This window comes from Triticum urartu, chromosome 6 (genome assembly GCF_003073215.2).
Source record: "Triticum urartu cultivar G1812 chromosome 6, Tu2.1, whole genome shotgun sequence".
In the NCBI taxonomy this organism is placed as follows: Eukaryota; Viridiplantae; Streptophyta; class Magnoliopsida; order Poales; family Poaceae; genus Triticum; species Triticum urartu.
The window spans coordinates 469,182,361-469,201,163 of NC_053027.1; the positions used below are offsets into that span (position 1 = coordinate 469,182,361).

General features: G+C 47.6%; 1 protein-coding gene across 1 annotated transcript; it reads right to left on the reverse strand.

Annotated features, from left to right (window-relative positions):
- Nucleotides 1-12,748: 12,748 nt before the first annotated feature.
- LOC125514283 (U-box domain-containing protein 5-like) lies at nucleotides 12,749-17,989 on the reverse strand. The gene is made up of 7 exons (XM_048679595.1): nucleotides 17,710-17,989; nucleotides 17,449-17,592; nucleotides 16,084-16,167; nucleotides 15,655-15,840; nucleotides 15,412-15,519; nucleotides 13,920-15,115; nucleotides 12,749-13,761 (listed from the first exon to the last, which is right to left on the reverse strand). The coding sequence occupies exons 3-7, from the start codon at nucleotides 16,123-16,125 to the stop codon at nucleotides 12,984-12,986; spliced, it is 2,310 nt and encodes a 769-aa protein (XP_048535552.1). The 5' UTR covers nucleotides 16,126-16,167; nucleotides 17,449-17,592; nucleotides 17,710-17,989; the 3' UTR covers nucleotides 12,749-12,983.
- Nucleotides 17,990-18,803: the final 814 nt, after the last annotated feature.

Consider the following 18,803-nt stretch of genomic DNA (forward strand, 5'->3'; position numbering starts at 1 on the left):
CTTTGTCAATCGATATGTTACTTGCCCGAGATTCGATCGTCGGTATCCCAATACCTCGTTCAATCTCGTTACCGGCAAGTCACTTTACTCGTGCCATAATGCATGATCCCGTGACCAGAAACTTCGTCACTTTGAGCTCATTATGATGATGCATTACCGAGTGGGCCCAGTGATACCTCTCCGTCATACGGAGTGACAAATCCCAGTCTTGATCCATGTCACCCAACAGACACTTTCGGAGATACCCGTAGTCTACCTTTATAGTCACCCAGTTACGTTGTGACGTTTGGCATACCCAAAGCACTCCTACGGTATCCGGGAGTTACACGATCTCATGGTCTAAGGAAAAGATACTTGACATTGGAAAACTCTAGCAAACGAACTATACGATCTTGTGCTATGTTTAGGATTGGGTCTTGTCCATCACATCATTCTCCTAATGATGTGATCTCGTTATCAATGACATCCAATGTCCATAGTCAGGAAACCATGACTATCTGTTGATCAACGAGCTAGTCAACTAGAGGCTCAGTAGGGACATGTTGGTGTCTGTTATTCACACATGTATTATGATTTCCGGATAACACAATTATAGCATGAATAAAGACAATTATCATGAACAAGGAAATATAATAATAATGCTTTTATTATTGACTCTAGGGCATATTTCCAACATTAATCTCCCGGATGACGCGGTCATTGACAGAATCCTTCAGTCGCTTCCACCAAGCTACAAGAGCTTTGTGATGAACTTCAATATGCAGGGGATGGAAAAAACCATTCCTGAAGTATTTGCAATGCTGAAATCGGGAGAGGTAGAAGTCAAAAAGGAACATCAAGTGTTGATGGTGAATAAAACCACTAAGTTCAAGAAAGGCAAGGGTAAGAAGAACTTCAAGAAGGACGGAAAGGGAGTTGCCGCGCCCGGTAAGCAAGCTGCCGAGAAGAAGCCAAAGAATGGACCCAAGCCCAAGACTGAGTGTTTTTATTGCAAGGGAAGTGGTCACTGGAAGCGGAACTGCCCCAAATACTTAGCGGACAAGAAGGCCGGCATCACGAAAGGTATATGTGATATACATGTAATTGATGTGTACCTTACCAGTACTCGTAGTAGCTCCTGGGTATTTTATACCGGTGCGGTTGCTCACATTTGTAACTCAAAGCAGGAGCTGCGGAATAAACGGAGACTGGCGAAGGACGAGGTGACGATGCGCGTCGGGAATGGTTCCAAGGTCGATGTGATCGCCGTCGGCACGCTACCTCTACATTTACCTACGAGATTAGTTTTAAACCTCAATAATTGTTATTTAGTGCCATCTTTGAGCATGAACATTGTATCAGGATCTCGTTTAATACGAGATGGCTACTCATTTAAATCCGAGAATAATGGTTGTTCTATTTATATGAGAGATATGTTTTATGGTCATGCTCCGATGGTGAATGGTTTATTCTTAATGAATCTCGAGCGTAATGCTACACATATTCATAGTGTGAATACCAAAAGATGTAAGGTTGATAATGATAGTCCCACATACTTGTGGCACTGCCGCCTTGGTCACATAGGTGTCAAACGCATGAAGAAGCTCCATGCAGATGGACTTTTAGAGTCTCTTCATTACGAATCATTTGACACGTGTGAACCATGCCTCATGGGTAAGATGACCAAGACTCCGTTCTCAGGAACAATGGAGCGAGCAACCAACTTATTGGAAATCATACATACTGATGTGTGCGGTCCAATGAGTGTTGAGGCTCGCGGTGGCTATCGTTATGTTCTCACCCTCACTGATGACTTGAGTAGATATGGGTATGTCTACTTAATGAAACACAAGTCTGAGGCCTTTGAAAAGTTCAAGGAATTTCAGAGTGAGGTTGAGAATCAACGTGACAGGAAAATCAAGTTCTTGCGATCAGATCGTGGGGGAGAATACTTGAGTCACAAATTTGGCACACACTTAAGAAAATGTGGAATAGTTTCACAACTCACGCCGCCTGGAACACCTCAGCGTAATGGTGTGTCCGAACATTGTAATCGCACTCTATTAGATATGGTGCGATCTATGATGTCTCTTACCGATTTACCGCTATCATTTTGGGGCTATGCTTTAGAGACTGCCGCATTCACTTTAAATAGGGCTCCGTCGAAATCCGTTGAGACGACACCGTATGAATTATGGTTTGGGAAGAAACCTAAGCTGTCGTTTCTAAAAGTTTGGGGATGCGATGCTTATGTCAAGAAACTTCAACCTGAAAAGCTCAAACCCAAGTCGGAAAAATGCGTCTTCATAGGATACCCTAAAGAAACTGTTGGGTATACCTTCTACCTCAGATCCGAAGGCAAGATCTTTGTTGCCAAGAATGGGTCCTTTCTAGAGAAAGAGTTTCTCTCGAAAGAAATAAGTGGGAGGAAGGTAGAACTTGATGAAGTATTACCTCTTGAACCGGTAAGTGGCGCAGCTCAAGAAAATGTTCCTGAGGTGCCTGCACCGACTAGAGAGGAAGTTGATGATGATGATCATGAAACTTCAGATCAAGTTGCTACTGAACTTTGTAGGTCCACAAGGACATGTTCCGCACCAGAGTGGTACGGCAACCCTGTCTTGGAAATCATGTTGTTAGACAACGGTGAACCTTCGAACTATGAAGAAGCGATGGCGGGCCCGGAAGCCATGAAATCCGAGATAGGATCCATGTATGAAAACGAAGTATGGACTTTGACTGACTTGCCCGTTGATCGGCGAGCCATAGAAAATAAATGGATCTTTAAGAAGAAGACAGACGCGGATGGTAATGTGACCATCTATAAAGCTCGGCTTGTCGCTAAGGGTTATCGACAAGTTCAAGGGGTTGACTACGATGAGACTTTCTCACCCATAGAGAAGCTGAAGTCCGTTTGAGTCATGTTAGCAGTTGCCGCATTCTATGATTATGAGATATGGCAAATGGACGTCAAAACGGCATTCCTTAATGGTTTCCTTAAGGAAGAATTGTATATGATGCAGCCAGAAGGTTTTGTCGATCCTAAGAATGCTCACAAGGTGTGCAAGCTCCAACGCTCGATTTATGGGCTGGTGCAAGCATCTCGGAGTTGGAACATTCGTTTTGATGAAATGATCAAAGCGTTTGGGTTTATGCAGACTTATGGAGAAGTCTGCATTTACAAGAAAGTGAGTGGGAGCTTTGTAGCATTTCTCATATTGTATGTGGATGACATACTGTTGATGGGAAATGATATAGAATTCTTGGAAAGCATAAAGGCCTACTTGAACAAGTGTTTTTCAATGAAGGACCTTGGAGAAGCTGCTTATATATTAGGCATCAAGATCTATAGAGATAGATCGAGACGCCTCATTGGTCTTTCACAGAGTACGTACCTTGACAAGATATTGAAGAAGTTCAAAATGGATCAGTCAAAGAAGGGGTTCTTGCGTGTATTGCAAGGTACGAGATTGAGCACGGCTCAATGCCCGACCACGGCAGAAGATAGAGAAAAGATGAGTGTCGTCCCCTATGCCTCGGCCATAGGGTCTATCATGTATGCTATGCTGTGTACCAGACCTGATGTAAACCTTGCCGTGAGTTTGGTAGGAAGGTACCAAAGTAATCCCGGCATGGAACACTGGACAGGGGTCAAGAATATCCTGAAGTACCTGAAAAGGACTAAGGAAATGTTTCTCGTTTATGGAGGTGACGAAGAGCTCGTCGTAAAGGGTTACGTCGATGGTAGCTTCGACACAGATCTGGATGACTCTAAGTCACAAACCGGATACGTGTATATTTTGAATGGTGGGGCAGTAAGCTGGTGCAGTTGCAAGCAAAGCGTTGTGGCGGGATCTACATGTGAAGCGGAGTACATGGCAGCCTCGGAGGCAGCACAAGAAGCAGTCTGGGTGAAGGAGTTCATTACCGACCTAGGAGTCATACCCAATGCATCGGGCCCCATGACCCTCTTCTGTGACAACACCGGAGCTATTGCCCTTGCCAAGGAGCCCAGGTTTCACAGGAAGACCAGGCATATCAAGCGTCACTTCAACTCCATTCATGGAAGTGTTCAAAATGGAGACATAGAGATTTGTAAAGTACATACGGACCTGAATGTAGCAGATCCGTTGACTAAACCTCTCCCTAGAGCAAAACATGATCAACACCAGAACTGCATGGGTGTTCGATTCATCACAATGTAACTAGAATATTGACTCTAGTGCAAGTGGGAGACTGTTGGAAATATGCCCTAGAGGCAATAATAAAATGGTTATTATTATATTTCTTTGTTCATGATAATTGTCTGTTGTTCATGCTATAATTGTGTTATCCAGAAATCGTAATACATATGTGAATACATAGACCACAACACGTCCCTTGTGAGCCTCTAGTTAACTAGCTCGTTGATCAAAGGATAGCCATGGTTTCCTGACTATGGACATTAGATGTCATTGATAACGGGATCACATCATTAGGAGAATGATGTGATGGACAAGACCCAATCCTAAGCTTAGCTCAAAGATCGTGTAGTTCATTTGCTGTAGCTTTTCTGAATGTCAAGTATCATTTCCTTAGACCATGAGATTGTGCAACTCCCGGATACCGTAGGAGTGCCTTGGGTGTGCCAAACGTCACAACGTAACTGGGTGACTATAAAGGTACATTACAGGTATCTCCAAAAGTGTCTGTTCGGTTGGCACGAATCGAGACTGGGATTTGTCACTCCGTATGACGGAGAGGTATCTCTGGGCCCACTCGGTAATGCATCATCATAATGAGCTCAATGTGATCAAGTGGTTGATCACGGGATCATGCATTACGGTACGAGTAAAGTGACTTGCTGGTAACGAGACTGAACAAGGTATTGGGATACCGACGATCGAGTCTCGGACAAGTAACGTACCGATTGACAAAGGGAATTGTATACAGATTGATTGAATCCTCGACATCGTGGTTCATCCGATGAGATCATCGTGGAGCATGTGGGAGCCAACATGGGTATCCAGATCCCGCTGTTGGTTATTGATCGGAGAGTCATCTCGGTCATGTCTCCATGTCTCCCGAACCCGTAGGGTCTACACACTTAAGGTTCGGTGACGCTAGGGTTGTTAGGAAGACTTGTATGTGATTATTGAATGTTGTTCGGAGTCCCGGATGAGATCCCGGACATCACGAGGAGTTCCGGAATGGTCCGGAGGTAAAGATTTATATATGGTAAGTTGTCATATGGTCGCCGGAAAGTTTCAGGGGCATATCGGTATTGTACCGGGGCCACCGGAGGGGTTCCGGGGGTCCACCGGGAGGGTCCACCTCTTCCGGAGGGCCTTATGGGCTGTATGGAGAAGGGAACCAGCCCAAGTGGGCTGGGGCGCCACACCCCCCTAGGGCCCATGCACCTAGGGTTGGGGGAAACCCTAAGGGGGGCGCCCCCTTGCTTGGGGGGCAAGCCCCCCTCCCCTTGGCCGCCCCCCCCCCTCTAGATCTCATCTAGAGGGGGCCGGCCCCCTTCCCATTTCCCCTATAAATAGAGGGGTGAGGGGAGGGCTGCAGACAACATCCAAGGCGCAACCCCTCCCCTCCCCAACACCTCTCCTCCTCCATAAGAGCTTGGCGAAGCCCTGCCGGAGTAATGCAGCTTCACCACCACCACACCGTCGTGCTGCTGTTGGAGCCCTCTTCCTCAACCTCTCCCTCCTCCTTGCTGGATCAAGGTGCGGGAGACGTCCTCGCTCCGTACGTGTGTTGAACGCGGAGGTGCCGTCCGTTCGGCACTAGGATCTTCGGTGATTTGGATCACGTCGAGTACGACTCCATCAACCCCGTTCTCTTGAACGCTTCCGCTCGTGATCTACAAGGGTATGTAGATGCACTCCTCTCTCCCTCATTGCTAGATGACTCCATAGATTGATCTTGGTGATGCGTAGAAAATTTTAAAATTCTGCTACGTTCCCCAACAAGGTCCTCCTGCCTGGGCGCCCCATAGCGGCCACGTGGAACCCCTTTAGTCCCGGTCCGTAAGCCAACCGAGACTAAAGGTTTGGGGCATTAGTCCTATTTTTTTTATCCCGGTTCCAGAATCGGGACTAAAGGGCCTCTGGAACCGGGAGTAATGCCTTGTTTCCTACTAGTGATAGCAGATTAACACAATAATTAATGCATACCATGCGCAAACCTACCAGGGAGTTTTAGACAACAGGGGCATCTCATGCCACTACACAACATCAACAGGGTGTTCCTTGAGCACAATATGAATAGCTCTCAGCAAACATACCGATCAAACTAACAACTACTACTTACTTCAGACACACCCAGACACCCTTCACAGAACTTCAGATGGCCTCGGTTAGGTCATAAGGCCCTTGACACATCAGCTTCATGCATCTGTAGTGATAGATGGTGGAGGTCTTGACGTGGTAGATCTGGAACTCTAGGCCAAAGTTGGAGGGAAACTTGAGGACAACAATGTCTTCGGGCCTGATCTTGTGCTTCCAGATGAAGTACCGTCGGCCCCGCCCCAACATGATTTCGTCGTTGAAGTCCTGGACCTGCACGAAGTAGGCACATGACTTGTTGGCAGAGAGCTTGATAGTGCGTCAAAGGCAGGCATATATCCAACTTTGCATCATCGGCTTGAAATCCCCTGGGATGACAAGCATGGCTTGATCCTCGGCGTCCTAGAACTGAATGCAGAACCGGTGTGGCATTGGTTTTGTCGGCTCATGCCCGATCCTTGATGGGCAAACAATCTTGGGCATCAGCTTCACCACCTCCTCCCTAGCCTCCTCCCAACAAGTTGGTCTTTGTTAGCCACCAATTCTTGGGAACAGAGTTCTTGGCATCCTCCACGCTTCCATGACTAGGACCCTATGACCGACTCGATCCCACTTGGTCTTAATCACCTTGTCCGTTCAGAATACAAAGGGTGAGGAACATTGTTGCACTGCACAACTAAGCACTTATCTGAACAATGCACATTGATATGATGAGTGCACTGATCATAGCAAAGGGTGCACTGGTCATAACAATGGCATTTGCCTTGATCAGTGAGCAAACACATTTAGCAAGCATATCATTCATAGTAATCATGCAAACTTAGCAAGCATGCCATTCCTACTCTGATCACGCATGTTCTATCGATGGCATATAACAGGCACTAGGCTAGCATTCCTAGTAATCACCCTGCACATAGCATCAACATGTTTCTAGCATGGTTCAAAAGCCCTAGTAATCATACATAGCATGGACGCATTCCTCGTAAGCATACACTTAGCATCAACACATACACATTATAAGCACATAGCATGGTTCAAATATGTTTGACGTGACTAGACTCGATCTGAATTGCATCAATTTGAATTGAACCAACTGCCCAACAAAATCCTAACTATCCAAATTTTGAATCTACAGACATGAAATTTACTTATCAGGTTCGCCTGGGGTGCCGTCGGAGGTGGAGGTAGAGCATACCATGCTGAAGGTGGAGATGGAGTAGACTGCGCAAGACCAAACCCTGGCAGGAACGATGGTATGGCCAAGGTGAATGTGCCGGCAACCTAAGCCGACGACCCGTCCATTGCCATAGTCGTTGTCACCACCATTGCGTTGGAGGTAGAGGGAGCGGCTGGAGCGAGTAGAAAACTCTCGCATGGGACTAAAAACAACCGCCCCAGTCATGGCCGAAGTTCCGGCACCCGCATCACCCATCCAACCCATCATCATGGCAGTCACGAGAGTGAAGGCCGACAGAGGGTCCATTGTCGGAAACTGTGGCCTCCTATAAAAGGGTGGGCATGGACCGGATAGTCGCCAGCAATCGAGCATGGTCAACGGCGTCCTCCGCCAGGCCATTGACCCATTGTTTGTGGTTCTCGGGGCCGGGGTGAATGGGATTAGGGCTGCATGGTGGTGGAGCAGTTATCGATGAGATTGAAGCGCGGTGAAAATAAGGAGCGAATGGGGTTTCGATGGTTAGGCTAGTCATAGTGGGAGTAACTTAGCTAGTAACATAGCGCTCCAAGAAAATCTTGCTTATGTGGCAAGTAGTTAATGAGAAGTGGTAACATAATATGTTACTATAACATAGCGCTTCCCAAGAAAAGATGAGTCTACAAGCTAATAAATGAAGTCATCTATGACAATACTACTATGTTACTTTGCACTATGAAGGTAGTAACTTAGACTATTGTCATATGCATGACACTAGTATAAGTTACTCCCCACTATGACTAGCCTTAGGGAGCGAGGCGTGATAGTTAAGGCGCATTAGAGATGCCCCATTTGTGTCGTGTGCTTCCTCAGGGGTGCAGGCGAGAGCCACATGTGGCTCGCCAGAGCCTGGCTAGGAAAAAATGGCCGATTGGGCCATTCCCCCTCAACCTGGCCCGGGCGCGCTTTAGACCTCGTGTGACCAGAAAACAGATGGAGTCCAGGCAACCAAATGGTATCTTTTTGCATCGCACGAGCCTTCTTGGGTTGAATGTAGGCTACCAAACACATCCTAAGGGCATCTCCAACACTATCCATCAAAATCGACATTCCAAACGTGCATGGACATGCCATGGGGGGGCGACCATCCAACCCTATGCACCAAATGCTCGTTATTGATTTTTTGCTATATCTAGATCACTTAATTAACTAGATATAAATACCATCCATCGTCCATAATCATGTTGTGCAAACAACTAAGGCTAAATATTACAATCCAAACATGAAGTTCTCTAATAAAATAGTTCAAATTTAAATTCGACTTATTCTGACACATTTTTAAGTTCTCACCTCGAAGCACACACAAATGCTCAACTAGACCATTCAGAAGCTGCTCATGAGTTACTCGATGGCGAATCTGTTGATGCATTTGGATAAAATCCTCAAACGTTGCCAAATTTTGCTCTGGAAGTTGGATAGGATCACCCATGCGCTCAAATTCCAGACAATGGCGAACTCTGTCATTCTCAGCCTCCACAATCATGTTGTGTGTGATCACACAAACTGTCATCACCACCGACAACGTCTTTGGATCCCATATTTTTGCAAATTCTTGAACAACTGGAAAACGAGCTTGGAGCACTCCAAATGCCATCTTGACATCCTTTCTAACTCCTAATTTTTGAAAAAGTGAGATCTTTTCTCACCCCTTGGATCAGAGATGGTCTTGACGAAGATCACACGTGAAGGGTGAATACCAGCACAAAGATAATAGCACATGTTGTAGTCATGACCGTTGATGTTATAGTTGCACGGAGGAGTTTCTCCCGCACACAACCTTACAAACAATGAAGAGTGTTGTAGCACATTGATGACAATGGAGAGTGTCAAATTCAAAGGTCTTGTGATACAACTTCTTAAAGAATGTTCGTGGGCTTCTTGCAATGGGCTCTGATATTGCCCTTGTAGAGCATATGGGCAATTCTCCCATTGTCAGTGCCATAGACAAGCATCCTCAATGCAGTTGTGTACTTCTAGTTACCAGAGAACCAAATGTCTTCAACGACATCCTTCTCCAAGATGAAGTAGTCATCATAGGCACATCCACCATTGTAGAGGCGATCGAATACAGTTCAGCTCACCCAAAATCAGTGGCGGAGAAAGGACTCGAATAACGCATGAGGGACAAAGTAATCTTCCATCGACATCATATGGCCATGTGCCCTATGTTGATTCAACACTCGATGTCCCTTGATTGATCCCTTGAAATTGAGAACATGCTCATCCGCATGTTTCGCATCTTTAATGACCGCTTGCATCATGGTCGTTTCATTTCTCATATTTTTCCTCATCTAACGAGGATGAATCAATGAACTCGGTGTAGAAGTACTCCGCGGACGAATCCATCGTGTTTGCTTCAAATTAAACAACAAAAACATCAATAAATTTGGCTATGGCATTTGGCCGAACACTTGTCAGGTGTGGTGTCCGCCACCGACGGCAATGTGCAGGGGCGGACGGTACCTAGGCAGCGGCCAGACCAGGAATGGAAGGGAGGCGTAGGCAAGTAGGGGCTGGCGCCCGGGAGAGTGGCCAAAGTTCAGCAAGGCCTCGGCGGCATGCTGGGTGGTACAACGACGTTGTTGGTCTTAGACTACACAGATAGAGAGCAAGAGGGGGGGGGCTAAGTGAGAGGGCGGGCTGCGGGTGGTTTTCACTGGGCCCGGGGTGTCAGATGCCTATGTGGTGGCTGTCCAAACATTCGCAAACCTTCCCTAGCTTTGCTTCTGGTTTGCGGAAATTCAAACGTGCAAACCTGTCTGTTGATGTTTGATGATGTTTGCTTCTGGTTTGCGGAAATTCAAACGTGCAAACCTGTCTGTTGATGTTTGATGCATGACATTGAATGGCACAGAATGTCCAAACCACGTGGCTCGAATAGTTTAGCTGCGTTTCGTTGGATGGGCATTGAAGATGCCCTAACTGTGTTAACTCGTTACTTCCCTGGTGCGAGGACTATGGGAGGTGCTCATCAGACTGGCGCATTTGCATTGCACCGAACGCGAGGAACAAACAAAGATGCCGGTATGGCAACATCAAGGGAACACCGGACGTTGCACCTGGGCATCATCATAGATTCATAGGACGAAGAAGACACATCCAACCATGATCGGCATCAGTCCGCCCATCCATCCACCGATTGGACGGCCATAACTGGGATGGGCGTCGACCGTCGACTGCGGAATGATCGGGCGCGCCATGGGCATTATCGGCGCTGATTCAGCGAAAAGCGAACGTTCAGAAAAGGACCGAGACGGGACGAAACCCAAAAGTTGAGAGCCACCAGTAGTCCATACATGCATGCACGTACCAGGTCAGGTTCCCTGCACCGGGGTCGGGGTCCGACAGCAAACGATCTCCGGAATGATGGATCACACCCGACCCGTGCTCCGCTAAGCCAGCCCGAGCCAATCATGGCGGCTGAAACCGGCATGATTGCGAGCTTAGTCCGTCTTTCTTTTTTCTTTCTGCTTTGCCCGGTGAACGACCGATCATGCATGGTGACATAAAAGGGAGCAGATCTGCGGTCCTTCGAGCACCGCCCGCGGACGGGTCCGGAGCACCTGGACGCCCAGCAATTGGCACAAGCAAAGGCGATTGCATGATTGCATATCTGCATTTCTGCGTGATGGTGATGCCGGCCACATTTCTTGATCGAGTGCGGCACGACGGCTCCAGCTGACGACATGGCAACTTGTGTGTGTGTGTATGTGTGTATCATTGAACATCACTGATAATTTCAGCAAAGAAAAAAAAACACCGATAAAGTTCCACTTTTTTAAAAAAGAAGGATGACCCCACCCTCTGCATCTCGACACCAAAGCCTAACATCTAAAGTCGGAACCAAGCCTCATACTGGGTCTGGGCACACACACCGGTTCGGCGCACTCTCAGAGGCCGTCGCTGCCGTCTTCCACCGATCCATCTTCAGAGCACGTACTAATGCATCGACTTTGTTAGGCCTGCCGTCGACACCACCACGGCGCCAGACAACGCCATCATCTTGCGCTCGTCCATCAGCACGCGTCCACCACCGAGCCCCCGCTGCTTCATGCCGCCAGGAGACACCGTTCTCGACGTGCCGGATGCCGCGCCGCTCCTCCTTCGCGAACACCACCTGTCGCCACTGGTCTCATCGCCACCGAAGACATGGCCAAAGATCAAGAGGACCGAGCCGCCTCCAGGAACCACCCGAGCTCTCTGCACCACAAGCTCCAACCCACCGCCCAAGACGACACCACCAAGGTGGAAACGAACGTTGTTGCACCACCGCCGCCCAATCCCAAGGATTTGGGCTTTTCACCAAGGCAAGGTGGAAGAAGGGACTGGAGGAGACGTACCTCAACATCGCTTCAAAGGGGGGATCCACAGTGGCGGAGACAGGGGACCAACAGGGGCCTGGACCCCCCTAACATCACTGATTTGTTACCAATTGAAGATGAACAGTGTACAATTTAGAAGAAAATACATGCATTAGTGTAGCTTGGTCCATGTAATCAAAAGTTTGTGTCATTTGGCCCCCGTAATCTTTAATTCCTGGCTCCATCACTGGGGATCCGGCGCCCGCAGCACCACAGATGTCGTGTCCGCCGACGACGACCAAGGGTTTCCCCTGTACAACCAGTCCAACTCCCACCATGCTAATCGCTAGATCCCATGAAGAGGAACTCGCGGAGGATCGAACCAGCCGGTGGAATGGGCAGCAAGCATCAAGTGGCCGTCTTCGGATCTGGCCATGGGGAAGAACGGGGTATCCCACACCATGACCACCTCCTCTGTGCCCTCGCTGCCCATGCAGCAAGGGCCACAGCCAGCCGCCCTGCGGGCGCCTCCCGCCGCAAGGACGTCACCCTCATCGTCGAAGCCGCTGCCTCGGAGCCGACCTATCGTCACCATCAGGAGCGAATAGGGTAGATCCTCGCCGCCCTCTTCACCAGCGGCTACACGGCAAGCCGACGGCCCCCTCCGGAGGCGACGAGGGAGATGGGGAGGAGGGGAAGGGACGGCGGCGGCTAGGGTTGGGAGCCGCCCGTGTCGCTCTGCAGAGCGACGCGGGGGCCTGATGGTTTTGGAGTCAATGATAAAGTTCCATTTAGAATTACTAATCCTATCCCAAGGCATGGGAGGGAACTCTTTTCTTGCAATAATAGGATGAGCCACTTGCCCTGGTTTGTTGAGATAAGATGAGTAAAATCTTCATTCATTTGGGGCTCTCCAGCTACTATGGAACAGTAGGGTACACACTACACACAGAGAGGCAAACTTTTTGCCACACAAGACATGGATGGAACTATACCAGCTGTCTTTCTTTACTTCTCATACACACATCTACAATCAGCAAGACTGACAAATCTGCTAACCAATATATACTGAAAGACTCGAGGATGATAAAGAACATCTCACCAAGCATTTCATTTGGGCAATACAACTGCTACCATCTATCCATGCCAAGAACCAAAAAAAGAACGGTTAGTGTTGTATACTGCTAACATGTACAGGGCCTACAACCTCGGTCCTCAGAACAGCGTCAGGGACCGAGGTTTCGAGAAAATGTTGAGCTTCCTCTGGAAAAAACCAGATGACTTCGACGCTGGCCGCCTGTGAATCGGGCTCTCGGTGGGAGGATCCTCTATCACGTCGGCGGCGGCCGCCACTTCTTGGGAACAGGAGTTGTTGAGCTCGCTTTGCCTCATGTCCCTCAGAAGATTCAGTAGCTTGAACGAGCAGCTCTTCGCTTCATCGATCCCGTTCACCGACAGGTCCACGAGGGCGGGGATTACGCCCTCCTTCATCACCTGGGAACAATCCTCCACGCTACGGGAACATATTGCCAGAAGGATTATCACCGCAAGTTCTCGTTCTTTAGGGCTTCCTGTGTCTAGATACTCTGCAATGGAACCAAGACATCGGTCTGTTCTGGTAATAAGCACCATAGCTTCTTCCATGTCGCATAAGTTCCGCAAAATCTCCAAACAGCACTCGACGAAGCTTCCTTCTGCCAAAATGGGAACCAGCTTTGAGATTATTCCCAGTGAAATCAGCTCTGACTTCACATCAGCATCGGATGAAAGATCACAGATAATCTTCAAGGGAAGCTCAAGGCCCTCGATATCTTCAGGTGCCAATATGGCCAAAACTGGAGGAGTGACAACAGAGGCCATCTGACGGGATTGCTGATGACTCAGGTGTTGAATCAGTTCATGGAGTACCAACAAAGCTTCAGTTTTTAGCTCCGAACCGAGGAAGGACGTGATAAGACGGAATGCTTCTTCATCCATGGATGGAATCTTAGCCCTGCAACTCAAACAATAGTGTCTTTGAGAATGCTATCACAAGGCCTGAGATACGCACAAAACTAGTAGAATAGATAGATAAATGTAGTATTGCCTGAACCCCAATCTAAATTAATGAAAGGGTGATGTGGATTAGTCAGAGAAGATTGATTCTCTTACCTGCTGTTGGAAAGGAAATTAAGAAAAAAATGTAATCCAGCTTGTTGAGCTTTCATACTGTAGCTGCTGCTATCATTTCTCAAGAATTCGAGGAATGCTTCTACAAATCCATGGGACGCCATAGCCCAGGAAACATCATCGTCATCGTGAAGAATGTTCTTCAGATCTTTAATGGAGCTTCCTTGTATTTCTAATGGGAGCTTGGACAGCTCGCAGAAGAACGTCAGGAACATGCCCTGGTTGAAGTTGTGGAATGACAGATGCTTCTGATAGTCTGCACTCCAAGAGAACTGAGAAAAACTATCCTTCGGCTCCTCCATATCTTTCACATGGGAGGAATCTGAGACATAACTGGCATCAGAAAATGCGACAGATGAACTGCTGTGGTCAATCACAAAATTCCTGCCATTCCCAGCAATCAGAGGCACTGACACATTGTGCAAACTTGACATAGAGTGACCATGCAATTGCTCTGGCAAATAACTGTAGGAATCTTTGCTTGGAAGGAAATCTGAGATTGTGAAACCATGCTCTCTGCACCAATTGCAAATGAGATCCCTCATGCAAGTATTAGGAATCATCGCAAAGTTTTCTAGCTTTTTTTGTGTCTTGGGACAAGTGTTGTATCCCTCACTGAACCATTTCTCAATATATTCTCTTTCATAAGTCTGTCCAGATGTTATTATCACAGGATCATGCATTAGCTTTGTTGATATTGGGCAACAGAACTCTGTAGGTGGTGTGGTTTCTCCAGACATACTACTCTGATACTCATATCCCTGGAAGTATGTTGGCTTGTCGCACTTTTCAGGAGTACTGGCATCGCTTGCAAGACTTAAGCTTGGACTCAAAGACTTGCTTTCAGATTGTAAATTTTCATTCCGCTCACCAGTGTCTGGTTTGACGTTCTTTCCATACTTTGTAACAAGATGTAGGAGAAACTTAAGAACCTGCTCCTTTTTTGCATCAGTACCAGTAATCTTATCGAGCAGTTTCCTGATCGCTCTTCTTTCAATTAAGATAGCTTTAGGAGATGTCAGGTTTAACTTTGAAGCTGCCTGCATGAATGTCTGAAGTAGAAGTTCTTCAGTTGCATCAGATTGCCGAAGCATCTCTAAAATTGATTTGCCAGCCTCTTGTTCCAGTGGATCAACAGAAAATTTTACATCTCGGAGATCATTGTGGACCTCAGCAATCTGTGTTACAAGCGAAGTATACACAATCAATCAAAGCAAAAATACAGTGAAGATGCTGTCATAAGAGTGCCTGAGATTGTGATAAGCAATACCAATAGGGACTATGGATATCCACTAATCCTATACATTTCCCACAACCAATCAATCAAAGCAAAAATAATAGTGAAGATGCTACCATAAGAACGCCTGAAATTGCATGATAAGCAACACTGAGAGGGATTATGCTATATTTATCCTAGCATGAATTGAGTTGATGACAAAATAAAAGAGTAAAACATCATAATAAATCAACTAACCTGATTAGCTAATACTGTTGGGACCATATTCTGAATCAGGAAGAGACTCCGTTTAAGTGCGTCTCTGACCCTTTCACACCGTAATAAAATCGCCTCTCCAGTAATTGCCTGAAACATAAATATCCAAAATCATCAAATAATCCTTCCAAAAGCACCAAATAATCACAACAAAGGATCCAAGAATCAATAATAAATTTAGGATGTTAGAATCTTGAGTTTCCCATCAACACAGGAATAACATACCAAGTAGAGTTTACTACATTCGATGCAGTGCTGAGTTATGAGTCTTCCTTTCTCAACTATATGGTATAAGTTGCACAATTCCTGTATTCCTGCTCTACATCCTGGCCGAGCTGCCTCAATTGATGGAAGAATAGAGGAGATTTTATCTAGCATCATAGTCAGCTCACTGCACAATGAGCTGTGAACCTAACAAAAGCAAAACAATTCATATAAATGCATACACAGAGATTTAGGTACACGAAGATGAAACTGAAAGAACAATGAATGTCACCCTCACATGACTTCTATGACATAAAAAAAAACAGCATGATTTCCCCGCCATATGCGAGAGGGTTTCATCTTGCATAATAAAGGCATATAACCAAATGCCCCATGCCTGAATGAAAAGTAGAATGGTTGCAAAAATGGAGAGGTAATTCAGTATTCCACCTTTGGACAAGAGTTACGCCGTGATAAACCCGTGTTCGCCATCGACAAAGAGTGACCGCCAATCTTAATGTTAAGGGCCTTGAACTGTCCAACACAGAAGATAACAATGTCAGGAAAATGCTGTGAATCAAGTCATGGAAATTCAACCATATCATGACGCTGAAGAATGATAAGTTGTTAAGATAAAATAAAATTCAATATGTGCTTGTGATGTATGCAATTTACCAAAGCTATCAAACGAAACAATAGTCCAGTCAATGCAGATGTCAAATCTATATGGTATGGTGGTGGATTGTTGCATCAAAGGAACATTTTTCACCATGCATTTTTTTTTCTGAATACTTTGTCCTTATCAGAATTAGATAATTCAGTAAGTGTTTATCACAACAACTTTATAGTAGCTATCCATTTTCATAACTATGCAGGGTGCGTGTGCTATGGTCAAAACTATCAAAGCAAACTCCCCTTACACTTCGCATGTACGAACAATGATTAATCGTCAGGGTACCAAGACATGTCATCAGTAACAGACAGGATATGCCCTAGCCCAACTCCCAGTGTCCCAGCCTAGCCAATAAAAAAGTCAACTGATTGGTCAAAATACGGCTTGAACAACCACCATTATTGAAAGTCAACAGATTGGTCCGCAGCCGGTCTTTTTTGTTCCTTCAACAACCATGCAATAAAATAAGAACGAACCGAGTTGATTCTAGGCCAGTAGACCGTTTCACCCCTCCGCCTTACACAATTGGTTGAAGAAATCAAATCACGGGATAAGAGCAGGAATAAACAAACAAGACATAGTCTGAATTTCAAAGGGTGCCGATGGGTGCGTACATGACAAACTACCAGTCGTATCTATCAGCTAAGCAAACATACTTGTTGCAACTGCTAAAGCTTGCCGCAAGAATGGGGAAAAGGAGAATGGAGTTTTGCAAGAATCCATTGATCAGTTGGTCTAGTATTGTACTAGTATCAAGTATCAATATCGACCCAACCCGCATGAGGCATGGACCCCAACCTCCCCGGCCATTAGCGCAAAGTGGAAAGCAGTGGAAGGGGAAGAGCAACATAAAAAATTAGCCCCTTTGGGTGAAAAGGAGTGGACCTAAACGGTGCAAACAAAAAGAAACTGATAAAAAGGATCGAGTGTTGTGTTCCCGGGGATGGAAGAACAGGACAGGACCAGCCGACGATTACTAACTCGATCAAAAAGTGATTATTGTTCGTGGAAATGGCACCAGATCCCTCCGGATCATTAACCAGAGAGATACACACACAAGGGGCTACAATCAATCAAGCATCAGCATAGCAGCATAACCAGATGGAATGGAATCAGGCTGGAAGGCAGACGAGGCAACCAACCTGCTCGCGCGGGAAGAACGAGAAAGCAACGAACCTCCTCCTCCTCCTCCTCCTCCTCCTCCTCCTCCTCCTTGTTTATGTTGCCCCTCGACAGGGGAACAGAGGGGATTGATACTTGTTGATAGAAGAGAACCCTGCTGCCTCCTGCAACCACAGAGGCGAAGGGAAGGAATCAACCAGACGTCCTCCCTCGCGAGGCCGCAACAGCGAGCAACAGAGGCTCGTGGAGCGGGGGCGGGGGAGGGATCGAATCAAACCAACCTCCGCAGCGCAAGAACGGCGACCCTCCGGCGGCTCACCGAGCCATGGAAGAAGGGTGGATGGACGGATGGATGGGTCCTTGGATTTCGATGCCGCGAGGGGGTGGGGGTTGGAGGATGGAAGGGTGTGGGCTATGGAGTACGGAGGTGTCTGTTCCCTGGTGTATAGAGGGAGGGAGACGGATAAAGGCGGCGCGGGGTGGGGCGGGGTGGGGTGGGGGAGGAGGATGGGGGAAGGGGGCGGCGAGACAGAGAGAGCGAGGGAGAAAGGAATCGTGGAAATGATGGGCACACCCCCACCACCCCCACCACCTGCGCCTGCACGCACCCATAGCGCGCGCACCAGGCGGTACAATATTCATCCTCTCACCCGGTCCCGTGCTCGGGCTCGTGCCAGTTTTTTCCGCCATGACCCGCGCGCTGCCCCTGCTTTTCCATCCCCGGTCGCCGTCTCCGCCATAGCGGTTCGCGGGGCCCGCCCTGTCCCTCTCCATCGGCTCGGTGGGGCAGAGAGTGGGGACACGCACAAAGATTTCGGGTGACCGCGCGCGTGGCTGGACACGTACGTGCGTGCCACGGCGCGCCAGCCCCGGCGCCGAGCCCGGCGGGCGGACGCGGCCCCGCGGACCGCACGCGGCGGGAGGGGCAGGCGGAAAGCCAGGGCCATGCGGGCTGCACGCCGCCGCCGCCGGCTGCTGCTGGTGATTTTCAGGGGCTTTTGTTAGGCCACGCGTTGAAACTTAGTAGTAAAAGATTAGACTGATTGCTTAGTGGTTGGGGGAAGATCCGGCTTCTGTTGGATGCTGCCGAAACGATCGACTTATCCTAACCGGAAAGCTTGGGGGTGTTCATACCGGAAGCGAGTCTTTGCTTAAGGTGCTTATTGCTTAATCACTTGCTTCCTGCGGAAGCACGCAAGAATGTCTTCTCTTCGCCCATATTTGGAGGGATAAGCAGTCGTCCGGCTTAACTAAAGCCCCCTCCCTGATCGGGCTGTGGCTTGTACAAATGCCCAGCTTAACAAAGACACCACCTCTTATTCCGTCCTAATTAGTAATTTGTGTGTGTGTGTGTGTGTGTGTGTGTGTGTGTGTG

Coding starts and splice junctions, on each gene's coding strand:
- LOC125514283 (XM_048679595.1), bottom strand. CDS start 16,125: ATGGCGAACACGGGTTTATCACGGCGTAACTCTTGTCCAAAG. Junction 15,841..16,083: donor GGCGTAACTCTTGTCCAAAG/GTGGAATACTGA, acceptor TGCTTTTGTTAG/GTTCACAGCTCATTGTGCAG. Junction 15,520..15,654: donor AATGTAGTAAACTCTACTTG/GTATGTTATTCC, acceptor TTTATGTTTCAG/GCAATTACTGGAGAGGCGAT.